Source organism: Lutra lutra, chromosome 4 (genome assembly GCF_902655055.1).
Source record: "Lutra lutra chromosome 4, mLutLut1.2, whole genome shotgun sequence".
Lineage (NCBI taxonomy): Eukaryota > Metazoa > Chordata > Mammalia > Carnivora > Mustelidae > Lutra > Lutra lutra.
Window position 1 is genome coordinate 4,590,152 of NC_062281.1, and position 27,385 is coordinate 4,617,536.

General features: G+C 54.7%; 1 protein-coding gene across 2 annotated transcripts in view; it reads left to right on the plus strand.

Moving 5' to 3' along the window:
* COL22A1 (collagen type XXII alpha 1 chain) overlaps nt 1-27,385 on the plus strand; it is a 249,235-nt gene that overhangs the window by 137,348 nt on the left and 84,502 nt on the right. For both annotated transcript variants that reach the window (XM_047727479.1, XM_047727480.1), the window contains exons 23-35: nt 242-295; nt 7,091-7,144; nt 7,796-7,849; nt 9,009-9,062; nt 10,019-10,072; nt 13,843-13,887; nt 14,457-14,519; nt 14,953-15,006; nt 18,210-18,251; nt 20,982-21,014; nt 25,185-25,238; nt 25,492-25,545; nt 26,275-26,328. In XM_047727479.1, coding sequence (XP_047583435.1) covers nt 242-295; nt 7,091-7,144; nt 7,796-7,849; nt 9,009-9,062; nt 10,019-10,072; nt 13,843-13,887; nt 14,457-14,519; nt 14,953-15,006; nt 18,210-18,251; nt 20,982-21,014; nt 25,185-25,238; nt 25,492-25,545; nt 26,275-26,328 — 669 coding nt within the window. The remainder of the gene's footprint in view (nt 1-241; nt 296-7,090; nt 7,145-7,795; nt 7,850-9,008; nt 9,063-10,018; nt 10,073-13,842; nt 13,888-14,456; nt 14,520-14,952; nt 15,007-18,209; nt 18,252-20,981; nt 21,015-25,184; nt 25,239-25,491; nt 25,546-26,274; nt 26,329-27,385) is intronic.

Here is a 27,385-nt window from a genome sequence, read left to right on the forward strand (position 1 = left end):
CAGCAAATCCACCTGTCACAGCCGAGACCCAAAGCTTAACCTCCCTGACCCCAAAGCCCGAGTCTCCAGCCCCGATCCCATGCCTCTTCCTTGAAGGTATCCCAGCCGGTGAGGGAGGTGGAGAGTCCCTGTGCACCAGCGAGCTTGAGAACTCAGGATGGACATTCCCACCAACACGGTATCACACGGGTTCTGGTGCTACCTGCCTGCTGCTAATTTTGGCTTCTTCTTTTGTACGCAGGGGAAGAAAGGTGAAGTGGGCCCGCCGGGAACCCCTGGACTGCTGGGACCACAGGTAACTACCATCTCTGCATGCCTTTCCCTAGCGGCTCTGCTTCCTCCATGGAAGGAGCGATCAGGTCGCCGTTCTTGGTTGGTAACCGGTCTTGCGTAGTCAGCTCATCAGAAAGAATGTTCAGAGGGCCCCGCATCCTCCCATCTCCCCTGGCTCCCTTGGCCTCCTGCTCCTATGCTAGAAGAAAGGCCACCATGTGGACTTCGGTCTGCAGGAGGTCAGGCGGTGGTGACTCCATGGGGACAGTGTGCTGAGAAAGGGAAGCGGTGAGGCATGGAGAGTGGTGCCCAGGACAAGGAGTCCAGTGGTGAACAGCATGCGGCTGGAAGAGGTGGGAAGAGGGGCCTTCCCGGCAGGGGCTCAGCTCTGCAGGGACAGCTGGTCTGGGACACAGCCCGCGCAGGTGGGGACAGGCCCCTGCGTGGCTGGAGCTTCCTGTACTAAGCACTGTGGCTTCAGGTTTGGAAGGGGCTTGGCTAAGGGACCCGATCAAGCCAAAGGTCTCCCTATTCTAGGAGACAGCACATCCACGTTCTGGTGTCTGACTTCCACACTGTGACGTTGACCAACTCCCTCCCCTCTCGGGGCCTCCATTTACCCATCTGTCAAATGCTGGGACCGGGGCCCCTTCACACTCTGCTCTGTGCTGTCTTGCTCCCTGGATGTCCTCCTCCTCCTTGCTCCCCTCACCACCTCCGTCCTTACCATTGGTGGCTAGGACATTTGGGGGCAAGTTATTTGACCTTCTGAACTTGAGTTATGCCCCTTGCAAGAAATACCAATAAAAATCAAAGGGAGAGCAGGACTGTAGTTGGGGAGAAGAGCAGGGATGGGGCGCAGGTGATGAGGTCCCCGAGGCCTGGGGAGCAGCAGGTGGGACCTGTGTCCTGTTCTCCTGGCAGCAGTGGTGGCCAACAGGGACGTTAACGGGCCAGTCTCTTTGGCTCCTCCTTGAGCTGCTGCAAACCCACTTGTTCCTGGACACCTGCCTCTCCGCGTATCAAGTTGGGGGGACCCACCCGGGGGGGACCTGTCCTGGAGACGGGGCTCCCTGTGCTTCTGAAACCAGCTTTTACTGCTTGCTGATGTGTGAAGGGTCCTGGTGACTGATGGGGCCTTGCTGGCGATCTCCAGCTTCATTTTGGCACCTCCCGTTTGGTCCGGATATGACATGCAATAAGGGAATGTAAAATCAATCATAATTCATGGTCTTCTAAAGATCCCACGTTCACTGTGGCATTTGGATGTTAATAGTGAAACATAGAATGCTTTTGCCTCTGTTTTATTACCTTGGTTCCCAGCGAGCAAAGCTGCTGCGTTTCAAAACTTCGCCACACATGCAGCGCCATCAAATTACTTTCAGCTACAATTTGTCCCCTGCCTACAACTTGTTTTTTCTTGCTACCTTGGAAAATACATTTTTCTTTCACTTTCACTTTGAAATCACTTTCCTTTGTTGAATGTTGACTGAATGCTGGGTGTTGGGCTGGATGTCACCCGTAGAAATACGATCAGAATCTCCAGAAATAGGGCACTCTGATATATTTGGGGATCTCAGTGTTCAGAAATAGACGATGTAGAGCTTACAGTAGGGACGGCCCAGCGTCTTGGTGGGATCGCTCCCCGAGGGACCCCACACCGCGTTCCCCCGACCAAGCCCAACCTAAGAGTCTGTGGCCTCGGACATCTGGCTGTCTCTGCCGATCCCCTCCTCCTGACAAGCTGCACGCTCACCTTTCCCGGTCTTTGCTGCAGTTCCCCTTGTTCAGTAATGCATCGGGTCATCTGCTCCACGGGGATTTATCGAGGTCCCGCTGTGGGCCCGACGCGGCTCTGTGCATCGGCGTGGGGTGTGACATCTGGGTGACACCGTGCGTGCCCAGAGGAGCCATGTGTGAGTGGGGCAGGGAGACTAGCAGGTCGGGAAGACACTCCAGGGAGCTGGATTCTGGGTGAGGGGGGGTCCAGTCAGCCTCTCTCGGGGCTCAGATGTGACTGCTACTGACGCCGATCTAGAAAATCCTGGTTGCTTCTTCTCTGTAGGGTTTTCTGCTCTGATGAGAAGAAGGAAGGGGGATAAAGTGTGCCTCGTTTCTGCCATTGTCAGACACTCTCCTTAGTGCTCATACATCATTTCGACCATTCTTTGTAACACCTGGGAGAAAAGAGGGCGGATCCAATTTAAAACCTAAGGAATTAAGGTTTTAATTTAGCGCAGAGTGCCCTACACCCCAGGACGGCGGACATCCTGGAAGATGCTCTGGGTGCCTCTTTTCCAAGATGAAAAAACTTCACCAGCTGGCATGTTTTAGAATAAATACACACATCTGTGATGATGTAGGCGGAGGCTCTCCTATCCTGGGAGACTTTCAGGGAAAATGGAAATCCGTGTCTCATCTGGTCAGCGTTTACAAAGGCCATGCTGCTTGGTGTGGTTGTCAGGATGGACAGACGTCCCCCGGATTGGTAGCCAGGGAAAGGGCTGGCCCCAGAGATGGATGGCCGTGTGGGCCTGTGGGCCCAGAACTCTGCACAGAAATGTGCCGAGGTAGGTACTCATTACGGCTTTGCCCCCGGGAGCCCCATCCTGAGGGGGAGGGGACACAAAGTTTGAACAACCGCCCCCCCCCCAAAAAAAAACCAACGTTTCCAAACTACATAAATTGTGTGAGGGCCGTGCTAATTGGTGCAAGTAATTTCCACGCATCTTCAAATCCCTTTCACCATCACGAATCTCTGCCAGTCGGATCTAAGTGGTTCGTGGGAATAACTATTCGCCGTTCCTTTATTAATGATAATCTGGGTAACTGTGGTTTATGTGCCATCGTTGTCATTAGGAAGCACGTTAAAGAGTGGCTTTGCCACCATCGTATTAGAAGGATCAAACGCTGTATCATTAATACGAATTAGACTGAGCGGTTCGTTTTTGTCAGTAGTTACGACTTCGTTGTTTTCGTTGGTAACAGTCAGAACGTCGTTATTGTGTTGTTGGCATCCGGACCTGTTGGCTCACATCACTCTCGGTAATGATGAGATGAGCTGGGTACGTATTTTTATTCATGGGAACAGGAGAAAGGGGCGGAGGACCACGTGTGCAACCTCTTCTGTGCTGGGCTTACACACGCGCCCTCGCGAATCCACGCTGCTCTGGGAGCAGGGCCTCCAGCCTTTCTCTTCCAGCTGTGAGACTGAGGCAAGGGGGAGAAGAACGTTGCCAACATCTGTAAAGGGAGTGTGAGGTGACCTAGCATGGGGCCCAGGGCCCCCAAAACCCAAGCCCTAATTTTTAATCTCTTTATACCATCATTTCTGCTACCAACAAAGATATTTTTTTTATAAAAGATCTTTATAAAAGACTTTATTTATTTATTTGACAGAGAGAGACACAGCGAGAGAGGGGACACAGCAAGGGGAGTGGGAGAGGGAGAAGCAGACTTCCTGCCAAGCAGGGAGCCCGATGTGGGACCCACAGGACCCCGGGACCCCGGGATCATGACCCAAGCCGAAGGCAGATGCTTAACAACTGAGCCACCCAGCGCCCCCCAACAAAGGTATTAATAGTCAAATAGTTTAGTTTCGAGTAACCTGACTGATGATCTTTAATTCAAACACCAGAAGAGCAGACAGGAAATTCTGCCCTTGGTCGGAAACGCTGTGAGGGTCAAGGACGCATGAACTCCGGCCGGGGTTCCCGAAGAAGGCCGAGGAGGGAGTGGCCTCGAGGTGGCCTTTCGTGACTCCTTCGTGACTCCCCTCCAGGTTCACTCACGCTAGCATGCTTCTCCTCACGCTCCTTTCTGTGCCCACGTGCCTGAGGGCCGACCGAGGACAGGGTCTGTTCTCCCGGGGCGCCAGCGGCTGGCGGGTTGACATTGGGTCCTGACTGTTGGCTCCTTCCCCCCCTTGCATTCCCCCCTGGACTTAACAGGATGCTCCTTGTCCGTGAGAGGAGGCTGGGGGCAAATGGCCTGTGCCCTTCCCGTGGCCCCCACCTGGAAACCATTGCCCAGACCCTCTGTCCGCAGTCTGCACTGTTTCTAGCTTCAGCTTCTCTCTGTCAACGGCCACCGCAGTTACTGAGTTTAATGACCGTGTGGGCTTTTGCTTTTTCCCGAGTTCACGGCATCAGACAAGTAGGCCATTATTAAGCCCCTACTGTGTGTGTAGCCATGCGCCAGGTGCTGTGGGTCCTTACAAAGGAGGAGGATCAGACATGGCTGATCTCATGTCGACAGTTCTGGTATCACTTAATACACACATAGTCTTTAAGTAGAGCACACTGTCCGCAGGGGCACTGGATCCCGAGGGCTCGGACACATTCCCAAGCTATGCAGATGCTCTGCAGGGGTGAGTCCAGGGGATGGAGGACGAAGGGACCAGGTCCTTGCATCTGAACACCTGCTTTGTTGCATTTCCGTTTCCTTCCCAGGTTCCAGTCCTTCCCGTATAAAATGGGATGGAATCCACCTGCCTCGCAGACAGACATGAAACACAGCGTGTGAAGGGCAGGGCAGAGGCAGCACCAAGTGGGGGCGGCCGCTCCCCCTACCCCCACCCTTCTCCCACTTCCTCCTTGCACGGGTGCCCGCTTCTCTCATTGTGCTTCTAGAATTCTCACGGCTAGGGTGCACCTGGAGTTAGTTTAGGTGAGTGATTCGCAGACCAGACAGTGCTTCAGAATCCCTGGGAGAGTGTTTCCAAAGTCCCTGACCCCTTGGGCTTGTCCAGGACCTGCCTCAGAGTCCAAACAAGGGGCCCGGGGATGGTCCTTAGGACAAGTTTTCCGGATGACTCTGCAGCAGCCAGCCTGTCACGGATTCTCGAGATGATGGCTCTGTGGCCTCAGGTGGGGCACTTACCCTCTCTGGGTCTCAGTGTCCATCATTGTCAGACGAGGGAGTTTAATTTTCAGTAGATGATCACTAGGGATCCGCTTACTCTAGCAGGCTGTGAGGTCCCAGCATCCTGCAGGAGGGTTTGCAAGGAGCAAAGGAGGAAGGGGAAGCAGAGTTGGAGCAGTGAGCTTCCCGGAGTATTTTGTTTGAAAGTGCATGAAACACTCCAGGGGCCAATCACTGGTCCTGGAAGTGTAAGAAAGGAGGAAGGCTGATGCGTCCGGATTGCTAGCGGACAAGGGGCTCGGAGAAGCCGTGCGGTGTGGAGGGGGCATGAGACCACAGGGGTCCTCTTGAAGTATGAGCAGGTCACCCGGCATGTGCCTTCTGGAGGGGGTCCTGGGAGTGTCACCGGCAGGGCCCTTGCTTGGCCAAGAGATGAGCAGAGCTGAGCTGTGCAGCCAGGTGGTAGGTCTGCATGGCAGTAGGGGTGAGGGCACGAGGCTTCTCTGTGCTCTTCCCGGACCCACGTGCTGCAGGGAGGACCCTGGCCAGGCCACCGTCCCATTGTGTTGGGCCCCCTTCAAGCTCACATCTCTCAACAAGAGTAGGTGCATCCAGAGATGCGGCAGGACTGAGCAGCTACAGGGGACCCCGAGGTGCAGATGCCACCAGAAATTCCATGTCTGTGCCCATTGCAGACTCTCGCGTGCCCCCAGCGGGAGACAAGGCAATGGCCCCGGGAACCGCCGCCTTTGCCACTTGTTAGTATTTACCGCCCTCTAGTGGCGACATGCCATCGTTCTCCCTGGACGCACGGCCCTCTCAGTGGCCCTTAAATTCCGTTCAAGTTTTCAAACATTATTGAGCACCTGCTGTACACCGTGCCCTGAGTTCGTGTCTGTGACAGATGAGGAGGGAACAAGAGGGGCCTCGGGCTCAGAGGGCATGTGAGTCGGATGAACACGATGGCAGCAGCCTTGAGCATGGAAGAGGGAGCGATTACTGGAGACCAGTGGACCCGGAGCCCATGTCGGAGGTGGAGGCACAGAGAAGGGGGCAAGGAGGGAGCGCACACCCAGAGGGACCCTGAGCGGACAAAGCCAGAGCTTGCGGTTCTGCTCTGCTTGTGGGGCCAGACCTGCGTCCGTCTCTGACCACAGAAGGTGCCCCGAGCGTCCAGGGAGCGTGGAAGGGATGAATGATTGAAGCTGTATGGTGGGTGTCAAGATTGGTCCGCATAGAACCATCTGGAAGACTTTGATGAGGCCCAGCTCGTGGCCTCACCTCAGACTCACAGAATCAGGGGTCTGGGGCAGGAGACCCATGTCATTCACCACCCCGGGACTGGATGCTGACTAAAGCTTGGAAACCCCTGTCCTGCAAGATCTCTGTTACTGGCTGAATCCACTGTGTGCGTGTGTGTATGTGTGTGCACGCACATGTGTGTGTGTAAACACGCAGGCACACGTGTGTTTGTTTTGAATGCTCAAGTGTTTTAAACAGAAAGCGTAAACAACATAACAGTTTTATACCCATCACCCAAGTATGACAGGTGTCAGCATTTTGCTAATTCTATTTCAGAATTTTTTCCTTTTGCATTTGTTCTTTTTTGTTTGAAAATAGAGCATTATGGGGGCACCTGAGTGGCTCAGTGGGTTAAAGCCTCTGCCTTCGGCTCAGATCATGATCTCAGGGTCCTGGGATCGAGGCCCACATCGGACACTCTGCTCAGTGGGGGGCCTCCTTCCCCGGCTCTCTCTGCCTGCCTCTCTGCCTGCTTGCGATCTCTGTCAAATAAATAAATAAAATCTTTAAAAAAAAAAAAAGGAAAAGAAAGCATTATGAAGATGAGGCCCCACCTGGTCCCCGTGTTCCCCCTCCTCTCCTCTCTCAGGATATTGTCACCAGGAGGCTGCTCCATGCGTGGTTGTAACCCACGCCTGTTCTTTTTTTACAGGGCCCTCCAGGACCGCCTGGCGTCCCAGGACCTCCAGGACCCGGAGGTCCCCCGGTAGGCGTGGCTTTGGTTTTCTTCTGTAGGGTAACTGGGGGAGGGCTTCATGGCCCGCAGGAACAGGAACACCTGGTGTGTGGCCGTCCTTCACCGGAGAGGAGAGCAAAGGCATAAACAAGGAAGACTCCTCCAGTGGCCACTCCCAGCCTCTGGCGCGTCTAGGCCCTGAGAGGTGACGTGAAATACCCCTTGAGTCCATGCAGCATGCTAGTGGGCTGCTGCTAGAGACAGACACGCTGAAGGAGGGGTGTTAGTCTAGCGATGCCCATTCCTAGTTTGTGGTTTGGAGCTGACGGTAGGCATCGGTCACCTCCTCCCCACCCACACTTCTGTGCAGCTGGAAAGGTCCCCTGTGGGCAGAGGGGGGTGGGACAGACCCAGCACCCAGCAGAGGGAGGCCAGGCCATTCGCCCGTCCTACCAGGTGGGAGCCGATGTGATGGCCCCGACCGCAGACCAGACATGGAGGGACAACTCTGTGCTTCGCCGTGGCCTGCACTAAGGACAGTCAGAAGCCCCGAGGTTTATCTGCCCCTGGTGTCCTCATCAAAACCAGACGCCTGAGACGGTGCCAGGCAAGGTGTTGGGAGAAAGGTTCCGATGCTCCAAAGAGGCCAGGCTGACCGTTTCCATGTGGTTCCCTTCTCAGGGTTTGCCTGGAGAGATCGGCTTCCCGGGAAAACCTGGGCACCCCGGGCCAACGGTGAGTGCCCCGGAGCATCCCCACCCCCACTCTTCCCTGTCCTGCATGGGTCCACCTTGGAGGTGACCAGGCCCTTCTAGCTGGCCACCAGGCCTGCTGGCCACTAGCCGTCCCTTTCCTCCCCTGGCAGTGTGGACCGAGGCCCTGGTGCTCAGCCTGACTCCTTCCTCCTGTGGTGCCTTCCATGAACTCATGCTCCAGGGATGGCTCCCCGAGAGGGCCCCAGCCAGGGTACAAATTGGGGCACCTTCTCCCCAGGCCACCACCTTCGGTCTCCTTACCCAGAGGCAAATTCAGAAGCCCTTGCCATTTAAAGTGTGGTTTCTTGTCCCTATGGGACACGTGCAGAAGACAGCAGAAGTAGCAGGTGGCAGGACTCTCCCTATTCTTGTCCTCATCGCACTTCCTCATGCTCCAACTCAGAAGATCCTGGGGAGCTGGGGGTCTTCTCCTGACTTTTAAGTCCTGAGTCTGGGGCTCAGGAGTCCTCCTGTCTCCGCGTGAGTACTGGGCGTGCTGTTGAAGCCCAGTGTGTCTCCTAGCTCGGGCCCTGTGCTCTGCAGGGCCCAGTGATGGGGGTGACCTGTGACACCACAGGACCACTGTCATCCTTATCGAGCTGTGGATGACACACAGGGAGGCCTCACTTCACTGGAAGGGATTTCCTTCAGGCCAGCTTTCTCTCCCGGGGAGCACTGGGTGGGGAAGCCAGCGGAGCCCGCAGCCCTGGAGGGGGTCTGGACAGTGGAGAGAAGTTCAAAGAGGTAACCGACTGAGTAGGCCCAGCAGTGGTGCCCCCTTGTCCTGGGACCTTTGGCAGACCCACAGGTGACCAGAACCAAGCCCCTGGGGGGTAGGGGCTGATTGCTAGAGTGGCGGCATTCTCAGCTCTGCTGATCACCAACGGATATGGACGTCCCTGCGGGGGTATGATGCGCGCTCTCGGGGAGATGAGCACCTGCTCGATTACAGAGTCCCCAGCGAACACTCACTGTCACCCGTGGTGTCCCCAACAAGCACTCGTGGGCACACACAGCAGTGGGACTGGGAGAGGGCACCCCCACAAGGCAGAGGTATCCCAGCTCCTGGCTAGAAGCCACTCAGTGCGGTGCGCCCTAAACATGCCTCTCGTTTTGCTCTCTTCTCCTCCCTGTGCCAGGGCCCACCTGGAAAGGACGGGCAGCACGGAGCACCAGGCCTGCCGGGACCCAAGGTTGGTGTTTATGGGGGTGACGGGAGTTTGGGACCCAAACAGCAGAGAAAAGAGATGTTGGGTTGTTGGCGAACGCTAAAATCCACTGACTGCCTGGGACTCGGGAATGTTGGGATTCACCAGGTCAGACATGGGCCCCGCCCCTACTTTAGTTCTGTTTAGGTAACTGGGGAAGGATTTGGAATTCTCAGGCTTTAAAGTGAACCAGTTAGAAATACGTACGTATTTGCAGGGAGGAACAACTTTTGGATGCACATAACGTAAGAGACTTTAATTTTAAAAATACTCTGGTGGGGCTTATAGGAGGCTCATTAAGAAAATAGTCTGGGTTTAAGTATCATAAAATTGGGAAGCAAATTCCCAGTTCACACATGTCAGATGAGCAGCCACAAGACCACATAATAAGTATTTCCACCAGCGAGCTTAATTCTTTCCTACGAAACATGCGTACGCTCGGTGTGCGAGGCGACAGTCCGTGACAGGCAGCTTTTCAATCTTATGAGAACATCCATCACCTGTTTAATAAGTAACTTGGAAAGTCAACTTTTTCATGACCGACGACCGAATAAGTATGGATTTAACTTCATTTTATGGGTGTTTAGGAGAATAGTTGTCTTTCTTCCTTGTCTTTCACGACAAAGGAAGGTGTGAGCCCAGTATTTTGCGTTCCCCAAATCGCTCACGTGACATCTCCTGCACCCCAAGTCTCTCAGTGAGAGAGAAAAGAGCCCCGTCTCTACTCAGTGATGTTTTTGTGAAATAAAACAACAGAGGCGTGGAACAGGGAATCTAAGAGGTGGTACAAGCCGCCGTTTTGGTGACCGTGGTGGGGCGGAGGGCAGGGGCCAGCACCGCAGAGGAACGAGAGGTTGTCCGCATTGACCAGCCTGTGACGAGTGCTGAGTGGGACTCCCCAGCCCGGCGTGCTCCTGCCAACCTCTCTGTGTTCCTTCCAGGGCCAGCCAGGAGAGAGAGGAGAAGACGGTCTGCCTGGAAAACCCGGCCCCAGGGTATGGACGCGGCCTCCTCCCCGCCCGTGGGGTCTGCTGTGTGTTGTGTTTGGGGTTGTGTGAACCACACCTGGTGGTGTGAGCACCGGCTGTCAGCGGGGGCCTGGCAGCGCCATGAACTCGGGGTGCTGGAAGGATTGAGGGTGGGGGTGTCTAACAGGGACAGCCACACCTGGTGGGAAGGATCACCCGACACCTAGGACTGAGGGAGCAGGGGTGGGCGGGTCTCTAGGAGACCTGTAGGTGTGGCCTTGAGAAGAACTTGTCACTGTCCAGTTTGTCCTGGCAGCAATGAGCGAGAGGGACTCCCCTCCATCTGTCTGTCTGTCTGTGTCCCTCCTCCCCTCCCCATCGGTGCTCCCTAATGCCTGACCCGACTTCTGGCTGATGTGGTCTATGGCGTTCAGCCCCCCTGTGCCTCCGGCAGGTGCCAGGGGCTGTGGGATGGGCAGAGACCATTCCCCATTGTGTTGGGATAGGGCACTCATGTGGGGGTTTGGGTGGCTGTTCCTCAAAACCCCACGTCACGGGCGGCAGGGTCAGCTTTTATCTTGAGGTCCTGGGCTCAGATCTCAGCTTTGGCCCTTGGCTCGGAATGCAGTGAGCCCCAGGGAGAGAGGGCTGGACGATGTGTGTGTGCAGTGCCCTGTGTGTGTGTCTGGGATGTGTGTGTGGTATGTGTGGGCGTGCGTATGTGGGGGGTATGTGTGTGGTGTGTATGTGCACAGGTGCTGGGGCTCTAGGGGAGTCTGTGGGGACCGGAGATTTCCGGGCTGCTGTCCCCCTACCCCATGGTGCCCTGCACTCCGCCGGGTCATGAACTCGTCAAGGGCAGCACGTGCCTGGGTCTTTGTCACTTCTGCTCCCCGTTCCCAGACGCGGTCAATAAAGGTTTACTACCCAGAGGATGGGTGTCAGATTCAGCCCGGCAAGAGCTCAGCACAGACCTAGCCTCAACACCCGCGCCTCGGGAAGGCAGGACCGGGTCACTGGCCAGGGAGGGTGCCCCGGGGCAGAGGCGGGGGCCCTGGCGGTGCTTCCTGCTTTTATGAAGTGATTGTTGGTTAGGAGACCAGCAGAGAACCAAGCAGGAAAAGCACAGATTAAAATGCACCTGGCTAAGCTGAGCACACCCAGGTTGATTGAGATGTGGAAAGAAACTCCCGAGGTCCACTAGGAAACTTCCCAGTCAGGATTCCAGATGCCAGAAGCTCAGCCTCATGCCCCCCTTAGTGGCCACTAGTGCCCAGTGAGGGGCCCCATTGCCCCTTACGAAACTATTCTTCCTATTTTAAGAAGCAACATATGTGTTTTATTTTTATTTTTTAACTTTTTAAAAGACTTTACTTATTTACTTGACAGAGATCACAAGTAGGCAGAGAGGCAGGCAGAGAGAGAGGGAAAAGCAGGCTCCCTGCTGAGCAGAGAGCCGGATGCCAAGCTCCATCCCAAGATCATGACCCGAGCTGAAGGCAGACGCTTAACCCACTGAGCCACCAAGGCGCCCCAACATATGTGTTTTAAAAAGAACCTATGTTGATCCCCAAGCTGTTGAAATATAGTAATGTGTAACTTACCAAGCTGTCTCTGTGCATATCAGGTGTTTGTGTGGTGAACCTGCGTAAGAGCACCCAGGCCACATTTTAGTGCTTGGTTGAAATTTTGTCCTTTTCCGGAAAGGACTTAAGATGTTTGCGTAGGTTGGCTGACTTGACCTGGTAGATTTTAGGGTGTCAGCCATACTTGAAGAGCTGTGTTTTCTCAGATTTATAAACTGGCAAGTCCTGGGCTCAAGCATGTGAACTCCAGCATTGTCTGGTGGTGTTTGGAAGAAGCCTCGCCCCCGTGCACGGGTCTGCGGGAGCGGCCTCTGGGGGCAAGGAGTGTTGGGCTGAGCCCCGAGGTGGCCTTGGGGATTTCTGCCGTCTTTCTGTCTGCGTGTTTTAGACTTCTGGTGATCTCTAACAGCTGGAAGATTCGAACAGAAAAGCCTACTACTCAAGCTCACATGTGGTTTTGCCCGATTTCTAGGGCAATATGTTTAAAACATTGCTCTAGGAAGTTCGAAAGTATGAATTTTTGCCATTATGATAGTTTTACAACATCCTTCGTAGCCTCAAAAAGGATCTGGCTTGGGGTCCTGTTACTTTTTTTGACAAAATGCCAACTGAAGATAAAAGTCTCCCGAGATTACAGGTAAGTCGTGGACACTGGGTTTCGGAGCCCATCAGGGAACGGGGCTGGCTTGCAGGTGCACGGATCAGGAACTCAAGACGCCGCCCAGTCCTCCCCATCCACCGTGCCTCTGACTTAGGGTTCATGGCACGAATCCAGGGGGCACTTCTAAAGCTCCTCAGAATGCCTTCGAACCCGACCAGACACACGCTGCCCTTCTCAGCCTGTAAGCGGCAGTTCCCACAGCTGAGGTATTATCCTCTTTGCAGATTTAAAGTGACAGTTTGAAGGGCAGGTACTTACACAGTTCCGGTTAGAGCGGTTCCTCCTAATTGTGCCTGTAAACACTGGGAATCCATGGGGATCGGAGCGTGTGGAGAATTTCTATATGTGCTCCCTCCAGTGCCGGGTCCCCTGGTGGCCCTACAGCTGTAGGATCAAACGTGTGCTTAATGGCTTCATGCTCACCAAGGCTGTGGGTTACCTTTTCTTTCTTTCTTACCTTCCTCTCTGACCAGAGGGGGTCGTGCTGGCCTTCACCACCAGCCGAGTCTGGCACAGTTCAGGGAAACGCATTATGTGTATGTACACATGCTTATTCAATCATCTGTGTGTTCGTTTGCTTATCAGAAAACCGGATTTCCTTATGGAAATCTACACTAACGTTCTGCTCAATAGCATCGTGGGTGTCAGAAATGGTCATTCAAGAAGTTAGTGGTTCTCAAGACACATCCTTGGTTAGAAATTACAGTCCCTCCCCGCTACCACACACACATACACACACACACTTGTGTCTGTGATTTGTAGGGATCTGGTTAACACAACAGCCTGATGTCCTGGGAGGTCTCTGAGCCTGTGCCTCCCTCTTCAACGTGACCACAAAATGCAAGTCAGGAGCAGTAAAGGTTAAGGAAAACACCGCATCCAGTCCGCTAGAACCAGTAGATATTTGGGGGTTGGCTTTCTGACGTAAGCATGGATGTTTACCAGAATTTCACCCAAGACCTGCCTTTATTGAGACACACCATGGGAGAGGAAGAACAAAGCTCTCCTCCACCTCTAACCACAGGTTTGCTGGTGTTTTCTAAAAAGTCTGATCAGCAACCACGGGACAGCGGTCAGCGTGGATGTGCTCACCAGTGGCTTCTCCTTTATCGCGGGCCCCAGCATGGGGCCTGGGGTCCCCACAGCATGTGCTAATGGCTCTGAGTGGCTGGACCTTCGAGGCACAGTTTGCCGCCCCCCCCCCACCCGTTGTTCTGAATCATGATGCTTTTAGATTCAGGATGAATGGATTGAGCTGTGTAAACTCCCATCGGGATGATTCTAGCAGATGTTTCTTGGGGGAAGTGAGAGAGGATAGGAGAGGGTGTGCAGGAGCCTCTGGAAATGCCAAACGCTGGGGTTTCCACAGCCCCGCTGCTGGGTGGGGTCTGCTGCCTAGAGCAGGGGTTGTGACCCTGCTACGAACACGCTCGAGAAGCCAGAGTTGTGGCCGGCCGGTGCTGGGGATGTGGGGGGGCTAGCCGGGGCACGGCAGCCACCTCTGCAAGTGTGAGCAGAAAATAATGGGGTGTCTGTTATTCTGTCTCCAGGGAGAAGTTGGGGAGCAGGGCCTGGCGGGCCGACCTGGAGAGAAGGTCTGTTTGTTCATAGCGTCCTTCATTCGTTCTTTATTCAATGCATTCAGTCATTATTATGCACTAGGCCTGTATCTGTTCTCCTATGGGGGCTCATTTCATTCCTCTCACGCACTCGTTGACTCGCCTGGTGAAGGTCAGCATCCCCCATCACCGTGGGGGATAAGGGATCCCCCATCATCCCTCCATCACCGTGCCGGGGTCACAACCGTCAACCACGAGCCAGGGGCAGGTGCCGCGAGCAGTGGCATGCAGGCGTGGGCGGGAGGGCAGGAAAGCGGCTCCTCCTCAGACTTGGGGATGCCAGGAAAGATGGCGAGGAGGTGATCATTGTCCTAGAGGACAAGGAGGAGGAGGAAACCCCGGGACAGGCAGAATGGTTTCCTGGTGAAGGAATGACCAAAGTGAGAAGGAGCTTGGAGACGCCCCAGAGCAGGATCTCTAGAAGCTCTTCGCTTTCCGCACCAGCCCGCTGAGCCAGAGAGCTCTGGGGGAGAGCGCGCAGCTGGGGGTGGCGTGGCCGCCTTGCCGAGATCCAAGTGGTCACAGGCACCCTGTTGTTTCCACAGGGAGAGGCCGGTCTCCCGGGTGCTCCAGGGTTCCCAGGCCTGCGGGGAGGGAAAGGACAGCAGGTAAGTGGCGGCCCCACACCTGTGTCCTCACGGAGCAGCCCCTTCTGGGGTCAGTCCCTGCGGCGATGGGTGGTCCGGCTTGGGGTTTGGGAGTATTTCGTCAGGTTTATGGACGAGGAAAGGAAGGGGCTCCGGCTGCTCTGGTCCCTCCGCCGCAGCAAAGGGTCAGGGACTGGGAGATCAGTCTGCAAAGGCGAGCGTCATCCGATGAAGGGGTGGGGGACAGGGGAGGGCACCGGGTCGGGTGCCTGATGGGGGCAGACCCTTCCCACTCCCTGACGGCGAGCCCTGAGCTGCGCTTCAGCTGGACACCTACCGATAAGGCCGGAGCAGGTCAACGGGAAACAGGGTTTTTTGCCCGAGGTCCACTTGCTCTCAGTGGAAGAGGCGGGTGTTGGGTTCTGTTGTATTCTAAGTTCATCTTTCCCCGCAGGGAGAGAAAGGTGGGCTGGGCCTCCCGGGACTGAAAGGTGACCCAGGTGAAAAGGTAAGAACCACCTGCCGGCCTCCTGGTCATGGGCCACCTGGACTGGCCACGCCTCCGTCCTGTGCTGTGTGTGCGTGCGGTGCCTGCGGGCCGAGGAGAGGGTCTCGGTCTCCGAGTCAACACTGTGATCTGGGTTACAGTCGGCTTCCACCCGCCGGGCGGTTCTGAGCCCCTTGTCCCACCTCCCTGTGCCTTGGCTTGCCGCCTCGGCAAAGGTTCCACGAGTCCTCCCTCCGAGGGCTGCTGGGACGCGGGACTCAGGTCCGGTGTATGGAGCGAGCGCTGCAGACTTCTGTGTGTCGGGATGGCCCAGAGCACCGCCCATGTAGTGATCTCAGGACGACCCTGGGAGGGGCCCCATTACCAGCAGCCTCCCCGCTTCACAGATGAGGAAACAATGAGGCACAGACAGCCACATTGCTTTCCCAGGGGTGCACACATGGAGCTCATTGCGGTCCAGATCTGAACCCTGCCAGCGGGTCGGCTCGGTGTCCTGGCTCCCAGCAGAGCTGTGCCTCGGGCTGGCCCGGCCCATAAGCACGCGAGCGATGGCAGCACACGCCCCAGGGGGCTTGCCTCTCCTCTTCTCCCGCTCAGTGCTCCCCCTGCCTCCATGCCCCCACGTTTGCACTGTCTTCCCCTCCAATTCCCCGTTCTTGGCAACCCTGCCCCACCTGGTGTTTCTGGGTTCCAGGAGGGGCCTCCCTCCTGCTTCTCTCTTGGGCTGGAGGCTGAGGGCTTTACTCTGGACAGACCTGCCATCTAGAAATGGTGACCCAGAAACAGAAAGGGCTTTATGTGGTAAGCTGCCCAGGCCTGCAGCCCTCATGGGTTTTGGGAATTGCCATTTTCATTTGAGAAAGTCATTTCCAAGATGCAAAGGGCTTCACGAGACCATAAAACTCTGTTTCTTGCTTTGACAGAGCTGCCGAGCCCATGACAGAATCACTTTCAAGCTTCCAGAAAATCCGCCCTGCCTCTCTTTTCTCCAGAGAGATATGTAATAATAGACGATTCTGATCAAAAATCCAAAATAGGACATTGAAGCAACATTGTCCCCTTCTGACTATGTCTTACACTTCCCTGTCTCTGTTTTAGTCCATCCCTCCCCGCTGCTGGCTATGAGCTTTTCAGCCCCGTGGCATCTTGGAAAGTGGGTATAGTGTTCTCCTTTCTCTGCACGGGCTGCTGAGGGCTCACATTTTCCTGGAAGAGCTGGGATCTGAACCCACTGTCTAGTGTACTCCGGAGCTCATAGACCCGCTGCAGCCACACAGAGGAGTCTGGGGTCTTCCCCGTCCCACCTGCTGGTCCTGCCTGACCCCACAGTGCTGGGGAGGGGCTGGCTCTACCCAAAAGGCAGTCTTTAGGCTCTCTGGATTGGAGACCTGTCTCTTCGCCAGGCCTCTCCTCCTTAATACACATTCATAGGTTCCTTAGTGTCGACACCAAACCTTTCTTTAAAATTTTTTATAGAGAAAGGAAAAGAGTTTTATTTGAGCCCACATTAGGACAGCCGCTGAGATACACAATCTTCACAAAGAAGAGATTCCTTCAGGGAAGAGACAGTTGGGGCAGGATTATATTTGACCATCGCGATGAAGGACTTTCCCAAAGTTACAGACTGTATCTTATGTTTTCAGTATGTTTCAGCAAGGCTGTGTGACTCTCATCTGAAGGGAACCAGGGAGGTTTTGTATTGTTTTTCTTATCTTTACATTTGGAATGTTCCCTTTTGGTTATTCTATTTTATTTTATTTTTTTTCTTTTTAACAAAGCAGATGTACAGTGTGTGCTGGGGCAGAAATAGAGCCCATGCTTTGAAGTTTTGCTGAGTCATTTTGACGCTAGCAGATGTTGGAAGTCTAGCTTCCCTGGGAGCCCAGGAGCAAGGCCCAGACACCTGAGACCTTGAGAATTTCCTTTATCATCAGAAAACACCAGCTTTGATGATTCGGAGTTTTTAATGTGGGGTAAACTGGTTTAAATGAGCTTGTTTCTAGAATAGGAGGAAGTCAGTGTCAGGAGAATAATTAGGTAAAGTCAGGTAATGCCAATAACACTGAGAAAGTGTTTTTTTTTTCTGGAAAAAAAAAAAAGTCTTCTAGAACTTTAGTGAAGGCAGTGCTGCTTGGATTCTGAACTCAGAACCAGGCTCCGTTGTGTGACTTTGAGCAGGGGAATGAACGTTAGGCGTCAGTGTCCTCATCTGCGAAATAGAAACACCAAAGTAATCTGCATTATAGCCATTTCTACGGAGAGTAAATGAGTTAATACATATAGAAAATATAACTCAATAACTAGAATTAAATACTGTATAACAATGAAATAAGATAGAAACAATAACTGTGTATCATTGTTGCTTACCAGGACTGGCCTTGTCCTTTTCTAAGCCGGTTTTATTCATTCATTTTCTCACTAACCGGGCATGGAAGGCCTGCATCAGACCTATCCCGGGGCCACTCGGAGCACACATGGGCACAGACATGCGTGCCCTGGCATCCTGTGGTGCTCGTGGAGTGACAGGCTTCGGGGAATGTGTCTGTTCCCTGCACTTCCTCCTACAGGGAGCAGCCCAGGGGCCCCCTTGCCTCAGGTCAAAGTAGAACAATTTCCTCCTTATTGGGCCCTGCTAAAGACAATCTCGGTCAGTGCCCCCGTGATGCTGCGAGGTGTGAAACTTTATCATTATTTTATAAAGAGGTAAACAAGCCCAACGAGGTCAAATAATGTATAAAATGGCGGATTGAGGTTGAAAACTCGGGAGGCTTAACTCCCAGACTTGTGTTGTTTATGGGAATGTCGAATTGTCCCCTCTGTCTCCTGAGAAGAGCCTGTCCCCTCCACTCGAGCTGGGACAGGGCCCACGGGCCCTCCTGTCTTTGTACCCAAGGGCCCAGAGCGGGGATGTTGGCGGCATCGTTAGTAAGCAGGAACTCAGTGTCCTCAACAAGATGGATCATGGATCACTTTTTTCCGTATTCACAGTGGACCAGTGTGGAGTGAGATAGATGATCTACGGCTACCCCTATTAGCATAGATAATTCTCAGAACATAAGGTTTATGTCTGAAATATTTGATAATTCAGAATCTAACAAGATAGACACTGACTGGGTGATTCCCTTGTCTGGGGAAAGGTGTCCCAGGTTAAGCAGAGTTGGCAGAAGGATTCATGGTCATTTATTTTCTATTTTTTCACCCAGGGTGAAGCTGGTCCCGCAGGCCCCCCTGGGTTGCCCGGAACTGTAAGTTTCTCTCTTCTCATCTTCATTCTTTCTGAGAACCCCTCAGGCATGGGGCAGCCCCCTTCCTCCCACACCCTCAGTTATAAATATCTTTTTAATGGAGATTGCCAGTAGCTAGGGCTGTTCCTAGGTCTTACAATCCAGAGATACATGCGCTTCTTTAAGAACCACATGGTGCTTATTGATACATTTTATGCAGCAAGCATAGTGACTGTCAGAACACTGGCTACACACAGCATGTCCCCACCCTCCCTGCTGTTACGTATGGGGAAACTGAGGTCCAGAGACAAGAAGCGGGGTGGGGGGGACTTTGACCAGAGTAAGACTGCAGAATTGGGTATATAACCATGACGCATGTTTCCACGTAGTTGTTGTGCTTGGTGTTGAGTGGTGAGCAAGACTGGGCTTCAGAGCCAGAAAAAAGTGGGTTTGAGTTCCTGAGTCCCTGCTCTGCCATCCCCTGGCAGTGCGGTCTTAGATACATGGTTTAATTCAAAGACCCCAAATGCTCCTCTGTTAAGAAAAACTATCATACCCAGCTGTCTTGTATATTTCTAGTGAAAATGAATTGAGATCATAACAGGTACATAGTCTAGTTTCTGGTTACATGATAGACAGCAAATTAAAAACAGCTGCTCTATAAATAGGGGGGAATATTTTAGATGTTTGGTTTTTTTTTTCATTTTAATGCTTCTTCCCACCCTTAATATTCTATGCTTTGATCAGTTGATTTCAGGGGAATTGAACGTGTCTTCAGTGCTGGCCATGGTTGGGCAAGTCTAGAGGCCAGGAGTTGAGAGCCTGAACACCCAGAAATCCCATTTGCAGTGGGACAGAGAATATTAGGCTGTGGTTTTATGTACATTAAATTATTATTCCAGAGCTCGATCTCTTCCCCATACACATGCCTAATGAAACGAGACTCAACAATTCCATAAGGATGTCAGAAGAATCTAAGAATCAAATTCAGAGTCAGAACCATTCTGAACCATATAAAACTTTGCGTTATATCAGAAACAGCTAATGCTGCAAAGCATGTTGGGAAATGAGCACAATTATTTAGTGCGAGGGCAAATCGGTAACACTGAATTGAGAAGTTCCTCAGCATTCACATATAAAGTATGTACCTGTTAGCTTAGAAATTTCATTCCCAGGCATCTATCCCAGAGAAATATTTACACTGTGTGTATTTGAAAAAGTATGTACGAAGATGTACGTTGTAGTTTTGCTGATAATGAAATATTATAGGCAACCTACATGACCTAATCAGAGAATGAAGTAAACCACAGAATATCCATTCTGTGGATTCCTAGTTGATAAAAATAGACACATGCATATGCACACACACATACACAATGTATTTGGCCTCGGAAAGATACCGATGCTCATGGGAGATGCATAGAGGAACCAGCATGGCCTCCCGGGCCCACCCAGGTGGGGCGGTTCCCACTGCACGTCCACTAGTGGTGGGAGTTTTGTTAAGCAGTTTACATGCCTCCGATTTTCTCACACATGGTGCAGGGAATACAAATGATCTACGTCTTCATTATTGTGAAAAACATGTGGGTTTCTCCTTATAAACGAGGACGGATAACCATGTGCTTGCTGATGATATTTGGATAATTCTTGTGCAAATTCCTGTGTTTCTATACATTCAAAATTGCATGGAAATATAAAGAAAAATTTACTAAACTGAGAAACCGTGGTTTCTTCTGGAGAAGAGACTAGCCTTGGGGGATAATATGGAAGGCAAGGTGTATTTGAAAAAGTTTGTTTTTGTCCATTTTAACTTCATCGTGGTTTTGGACTTGAACCCATGATGTCCTTTTGTCCATTCACTATTTTTTTGAGCACCTGCTGTGAACCTGACAATGGTGGGGTTTGGGAGCCCTGGAGCATCAGCCTAGTCAGGGAGACAGACCTAGTCCCCTGCTGGCGCTGGTACACATACGTGACAAAGTCTAGTGAGTGCCAGCAGAGGAAAGAGTGGGGCACAGTCAGGGAGAATAACAAGGGGACCTAATTTATATTTGAGTGGTGGAGGAGTAGGGGGGTCTTTGTAGACATGATATTGAAAAACGGCCTGAAGGTTGGGCTCCAGTCAGCTGGATAAAGGGAGGAGGAGAGTACATTCCTGACTGGAGGAGCAGCAGATGCAAATGTCCTGTGGCCCAAGAAGCCTTGAAACCTGTGACGCGCTAAACATGGTGTAGACATGGGATGGGGTTGGAGGGCCACACAGGGGCCGGCCCATGGTGCTCTACATGCTGGGATAAAGAGTTTTGCATATGTTGGTTCCCCCTGCCCAGAGCACGCCTCCCCCGGTTTCCTCTTCACATGCATCATTGCCAGCAGATGCTGGTGGTGGCAGTGGCTTGGGAGGGCCTGGGGTCCCAGGCTCTGACCACATGCACAGCCTCTCCATATTAGCTCCCGGTACCCTGAGTGGTGGAGGTTTCTGCCCCCACTGTACCAATGAGGGAATAGAAGCTGACAGGTGGTCACACAGGTATTTTGTGGGCGGGGGGGAGTTCACCATCTACCCACAGCAGTTTTCTGCACTGCCTCGACTGCCACTCAGGGACTGGAGAGCGATCGGTGACAGTGTCTGTCCACACTAACAGTCACTCTGGGAAGCCCTGGGGCCCTGTCTCCCACTTGGTCTGTCTCTTAGAGGCAGGTTATGAGAGTAGAGTCACGCTTCTCTCATTTCTGTGGTTTCCTTTGCAGACGTCCTTTTTCACTCCGCACCCGAGGATACCAGTAAGTAGTTACAACCCCCCGGGGCTGCAGGCGCCCCCCAGCCAGGCCCAGATGCCCGCGTGCTCCGGGTCCTGACTTGGCCCCACCACACGGGGCTGCCCAGCGGCTGCGCTTCCAGATTCGTCCTGGCAGCCTGGGTGGGGATGGGCCCCGCAAGGATCTGGCTCCAGTGCCAGGCAGGGGTGCAGTGGCCTGGAGGACCCCTCCTCTGGCTGAGGGACCTCTCTTTGGGGGAAGTTGGTTCTCCACTGCTCGAAGAGCTAGGGTCTAGAGAACAGGGCTGAGTGCGGGGGCAGCAGACTGAAGAATGCCTCAGGCTTTACTGAGGATGTGGGCACTGAAGGGGACCTGGGGACTGACGTGGGACTGGGTCTAGGAGTGGCTGTTCTGAGAGAGGACAGTGGAGACCCGGCCAGTGGAGGGAGCACTTGGGGCTTCTCATGAAGACTGGCACTTGGCAGACAAGGACCCTCTCTGCAACCACTAGGAAGTTTTTCTCCTCTGTTTGCAAAAGGTGCTCAGGAAAATAAGTGTCTCCAGGCTCTCCTCTTGCTCTCAGTGGCACTGAGGCCAGGGGCACATGCTGGCTTGTCCCCGTTGCCCTCAGGACGGATGGGGTTTCCTGCTCCTGGGACGTGGCCTGCTGGTCCAGGCCACAAGGCCGCTGAGAGCCCGCAGACCTCTGTTTCCATAGCAGCTTTCTGCTTGTGCTCGTTGTTAACTACATACACACGAGAAGCTGCAGCGAATCCTGTATCTGACATTAAAGGCGGGCGCAGGGGGACTGAGCCAGCGGCTGAGATCCTGGCAGAAGGAGGAGCTCTTTGAACTTCTCAGGAGGAGAGATGGGGAGGAGGAGTGGTGGACGGGGTGTCACTGGGCGGCAGGGACTTCAGAAGTCGTTGGGAGTCTCCTGTGGGAGAGAACAGATTTGCGGGGCTCTTGGCTGTGTCCTCTACTCTCCGAGGATAAAGGACTCAAAGGCACAGAGTCAGGAAAGCATCCCACGTGGCAGGTGCCGGTCGGGCAGTGCTGAATGTCCCTGAGGCATACAGATGTGCCCATTTCATGGATGATGCCTTGTGGGTTAGCGGGGCTAAGCAAGCTGCAGAGAACCTGCTTCGGAGCTAGGAACTGAGGTGGGGTTATCCCCTGTAAGGCCGTGACTAGCCAGAGCAGCTGTCCCCACCGGCTGCTCAGACTCAGCTTGCCCAGATGGCGGCGGCTCACATCACACTACCCCCACGTTGCGTCCCTCCCCTCGGTCCTCTGGGTCTCCCTCCCTTGGGCCCACTCGGAGCCCCTCCAACTGGAGACAGGCCTTCAGGGTCAGCCTCTCCTTAAAGGAATTGCTCTGTTAAAGGTGATTTCCAAGGTGTTCCGGCTGGAAGACTCATGAAGGGGAGTCGGGGGTCTGCCAGACCCCCCTTTGTCCCTCAGTGCGGTCACTCCCTGCAGGGCCTGAGACTTCTGGAAACCAGGAAGCCACGTCAGGTTGCAAAGTGAGGAAATTGTGTCTTATGAAAAAAAAAAAAAAGACTCAATGTGGATTACTGCATGCATCTCTCTGGACTGGCCTCGTCGCCATGGTAACTGAATTTTTACTGATGGTTTCAAAAAGCGTTGTTTGACATCCCCCTGCTCTCCTGAAGCCTGCTACTTTAAGTCCCTGCACAGGGGACAGGTGGTAACGTTTGGGGCATAGTGAAGCAAGGAAATACATCGGGGGAGGAGGGCCGGAAGGAGAAGCTCACCTCCCTCTACTGGAGACGGAGAAGTCTGTGGGGCTGGCTGGGGACCATGCTTGGGGAGGCCTTGAGGCAGTGTGGAGGTCTGGAGGGGGGATTCAAGTCCTTCCCTGGATGAAGGAGGGACAGGCAGCCTGGGGCTGGGGGTAATTGCTGCTAAGAACTCAAGAGGGTCTTTATAACTGGTGGGAAGGGGTTGCTAGCAGGTGGTGCAGGAGCAGCTATCTGGGGAAGGGTCTGGGGTAGCCTTACTCTGCCCCCTTAGCTTGCAAAGGAATCTTCAGGATGCCAAGAAGGGCTGAGTTTGCTGGGACGACCCTGAGCGCAGACAGGGTGTTGCTGTGGCTGACCTCCCCAGCTGAGGGAGTCAGAAGAGAAGCCAGTCACACCCAGACACTCAGTGATCACGGATGAGCACCTCCTGTGTGCTCCTGGAGTGAGGACCCTGCCTCCCCACTGACTCCCAGGGCTGGAAATGGCTGGAGCTCCTTGCCTCTGGGCCCCCAGTGGCCCCTCCCCTGGCCTGACTACTCGTGGGTCCTGAGCCTGTCTTCCTGCCACCTGCAGTCCATCCATGCCCCCCGCCCCCAACCCTCCCCGTGCATCATCAAGAAAATCCCCTTAGCCCTTTCGTCTTTACGGTTGTATGGCCAGCGACTCGAAGACCAAAGAGTTTGGAACACCCGCACCACCGGGCGTTTCCTGGGAGGAAAACATGCTGGGAGACAGGCAGTGCTGTCCTTGGTGGATGGAGCCGGAGTGTGATCTGAGCTGGTTTGCGATGGCGTCTCCAGAGGAGGGAGAGAGGTCACACCCGTGTCGGTGCTGCAGAGCACGTCGCAGAGGAGTCTCAGGGAGGCTTGGCCACAGCTCCCCGCGGGTAGACCATGCAGGTTGCATGCCACACAGGATGCAGAGAGAGAGAACCAGCCAGGCCCCCCCAGATGCTAACTGGGGGATCCACCAGTCACTTGGCAGAGGAGGGCAGGTGGGAACCTCTGGGGCAAGGTCTTCACAAGTGTCTGACTGTGCATAGGGAGAGAAACAGCCTGTCTGCCAGCATCTCCTGCCACAAGCCTCCCCCATGCTCCCTAACGCATGTGTTCGAGTTGGCCTTCTAGAGCTCCCAGGGTCCTCTTCAGTCCTCCTGCTCGGGAGCCTTTGCTTTCAGACTCTCTGCCTGTGCAGGCCTCCCTTCTCCACTCCAGGCAGTGCTTATCCCATCTGTCCTGGGGCCTTCCTGCAGGCGGGGAGCCCAGGGTCTTCCTAGACAGCCCGTGGTGCTCTTGGGCAGCTCTAGGTCCTGCCCCTATAGAAGGACGCATGCACAGCCCTTCTGATGCACAGGCTTGGTGGTTACTCTGCTCTCCCCAGAGAGCTCCATGGACCACCCCTCCTCCCAATCTCCCCTTTGGGGCTCATCTCTGCCACCCCTTCTATTTGTCTCTGAATCCTCACACTGTGCAAGAGGGAGCACCTGTTCAGCTTGCCAGTATGGTCACAGAGGACATGAAGGCTACATACGTTGTCCAACATTATAGAGCCGGCACCTAGAGAACCAGAATTCTAAGCCAGGTCCTGTGGATCTAGACCTGAGGCTGTTTTCACCATGGCCCACTGTCTCCACTCCTCTCCCATGACGGCCCTTCAGCTCTGGAAAGAAAGAGGCTTGAGCCATCCAGGTCTGCCCCTGATGGAGCCTCCTATCTGCCCACCTTCTCCCTGTCACTTGTGAAGAGCAGGGTGAGGTCCTCTTGTCCCTCTACGTTCCCAGAAGCTGTGTTGGGAGCCATGGATATGACACCACCAGATCTAGAGAATGACCTGTCTGTCTCCTCCCCTGTTAGATTATTCAGGGCAGCCCCCAACGTGGTGCCCCTTTTCCTGCCTGTGGCCCATCTCTTCTTTCGCAAAAGTTGGACATCCCACTCTGGCCATTAAGAATGCAGCGTTCAGTCCCATCTGTCATGTCCCGCCAGCAAAGCCTCCTCCCCAGCTTCTCCATCAAGACAGGGAAGGGGAAGGGCTCAGCGTCTGAGAAAAGTCTCTCCCCTCAACATTCCTTCCATCATTATTCATTGATGATCTGCGCTTGCAGGGCTCGGGGCTGGAGGGGGGTGGAAGTCCAGCCTGAACCCTACAAAGAAGGGTGTGGGCCAGGTCTGCAGAGGACAAGGGTGCTGCCATGCGAGTCCCCGAGTCTGGGGTCCACTTTCCTGTGGAACAATTCTTGGTCTTAGATTTGGAGGATGAGTGAGAATCATCAGAATCCAAGGGTGGTCCTAGAGGAGAGGACCCCCCCAGCAGAGGGAGTGGCCTTTGCTAAGGGGTGGGTGCAGACAGAAGGTGGGGGTGAGGCAGTGGGGCTGATCTGTGGGCGGGGCGGGGGGCGTGTCTGCTCTACGCTGTGCTTCTCCAACAGGGAGAACAGGGGCCCAAAGGAGAGAAGGGTGACCCTGGCGTGCCTGGGCAACCGGTGAGTGTCCTGCGGCCCGCACCCCGCGCCCCTCAGCCTATGCAGTCACGGGGCGTCCAAGGGCCGTGTGGCGGCAGGTCTGAACTGTACGGTCTACCTGCAGGCTCCCCGCTAGCTGAAGGCTGTCCGTCCCTCCTTCCTCAGGAGGTCCTCACTGTGGATCCCAAATCAAACCTGTTGCGTGTGTCCTTGCCCCACCCCTCTACTAAGAGCAGGGAGATGACCTAGTTCCTTGATGATTGTTGTACTGCAGGGACCCCAGGGCCGTCCTGGAGAACTGGGGCCTCGGGGACCCACTGGAGCGCCGGTAAGAAACCCTTTCTCCACCTGTGGGCTCTGAGGTGTGGGAATCCCCGCCAGCCACTGCCCCCCATCCCCCGTGGCCTGCTCCCCACTCCACTGGTCCGCTTGCCTGGCATTTGGGGGCTGCCCACCGGGGGGTGCTGCCACAGGGGCTGTGCACCCAGTGCCCCAGGGCTGAAGGCACTCACAAGGCACCCCCAAAACGCAGCCCTGGGGATGGGTGCTGCCTCTGGACCCCTGGATGGGGAAGCGATCTTAGGGCACGGGGTGGTTCAGTTGCAGGAAACCCCTCCCTCCCAGCTCTGATCTGCAGCTCTGGTGTAAGGGACCGCGTGGTTTAGCATTTTGAATTTGTTGTCATTTTTCACTGCTTGGGCTTCTTAGAAACGGCCTCTCTCAGGCACGTTCTCTAGAGAGGTCCCTTTGGAGTGACCTGTCAAGGCTCCGACCCCAGGGGGCCCCCAGCTGTCTCTGTGCGCCTGGGCCATCCTGTCCTGTGAGCCCTGTTTATACCATAAAGTGTCAGTGCTGACACCTACCCCCCAGGGGCAGTGGGGACGGGACAAACGGAGCCCCACAGGCAGGGGGCTGTGGTTTCCCTGCGCTTCGGACTCTGCTCCTGTCCTACAGTTTGCATCTCCTGACTCTGACGAGCAGGCTGTCCCCGAGGCCTGCATGGGGATGAGGACAGTTTCCCCAGGGTGTCTCACCTCTCCCTTTGTGTCCCGGGCAGGGCACCAAGGGACAAGAAGGTCCACGTGGGGCACCGGGAGCAGCTGGAAACCCTGTGAGTCCTCACGCCCTCCGCCCCCCATGCCTGCGGAGGGAGGCTGTGCCGGGCACGTGCCCCCGGGGCTCGCAGCTCTGGGCTGATGGGAGGGAGGGGTGGAGCCGTTGGCCAGGGCTGGGCACCCCTGGAGCAGTGAGGACCAGGAGAGACGCCCCGGGCTCTGCAGCATTCTCAGCATTTCACGGCTTTGTCCATGTGCCCAGCCCATAAACGGAGTCTCCTTCCACACGCGCAGGGGCCATGCCCACGGGGACACACGAACACGCACTCATACCTACTCTATCCTAAAACCGGCACGCATGCGTACTGTGATGCCCATGTCCTGCCGAAACTCCCAGCACACAGGTGCCGCTGGGGACATGGGCAGACAGGTGTCTTCACGTCCACGCCTTTGAGCTCTCCGCTGCTGTGCCTTGCCTCCTGCGGGGCCAGAGTCTCTGTGGGGTGGACCCTGGACCCCTGGGGCTGATGAAATGATGTGTCACGTGGGGCCACAGAGCTCAGACTCCCATGTGGAATGAGGCCACCTCCACCCTGACTCTCTGTGAAGCCTGGTGGTGGTTAGAGGGACAAGCAGACACAGGTGGCAGCCATGATCCTGGGACCGTGGGTTAGAGGTCCCCTGCTGTAGGGGGCTTGTACGCCCAGGCCATCTGCGCCTATGGGCGAATGGGAATGGGGTCATCCAGGGGCGGTGGCCAACCTGGATGTCACAGGGCGGGGACAGAAGGCAGGCTCCTCCTGCTAGTAGAGCCTGGCTGGAGGGCAGCCTGCAGGGCAATGAAGCCGAGGGCAGGCTCGGAGGCCTGGAGGAGCACGAGCAGCCTCCAGTCCTTGCAGAGCTGCCTGCTTCCCACCTGCATGGTGTTGACCAGCACGGCTCCTCCTGGGAAATCTTCGTTAACCATCAGTGTTAGTTCAAGTCCACTTCCTCCAGGAAGCATTCCCGCATTCCCTCATTCACCTGTCAAAGTCAACACACACAGGCGTGCACACACTCGCACATAAGTGCACACGCACACACAACCTCTGCCCCCTCCGTGCCTTGATCTTA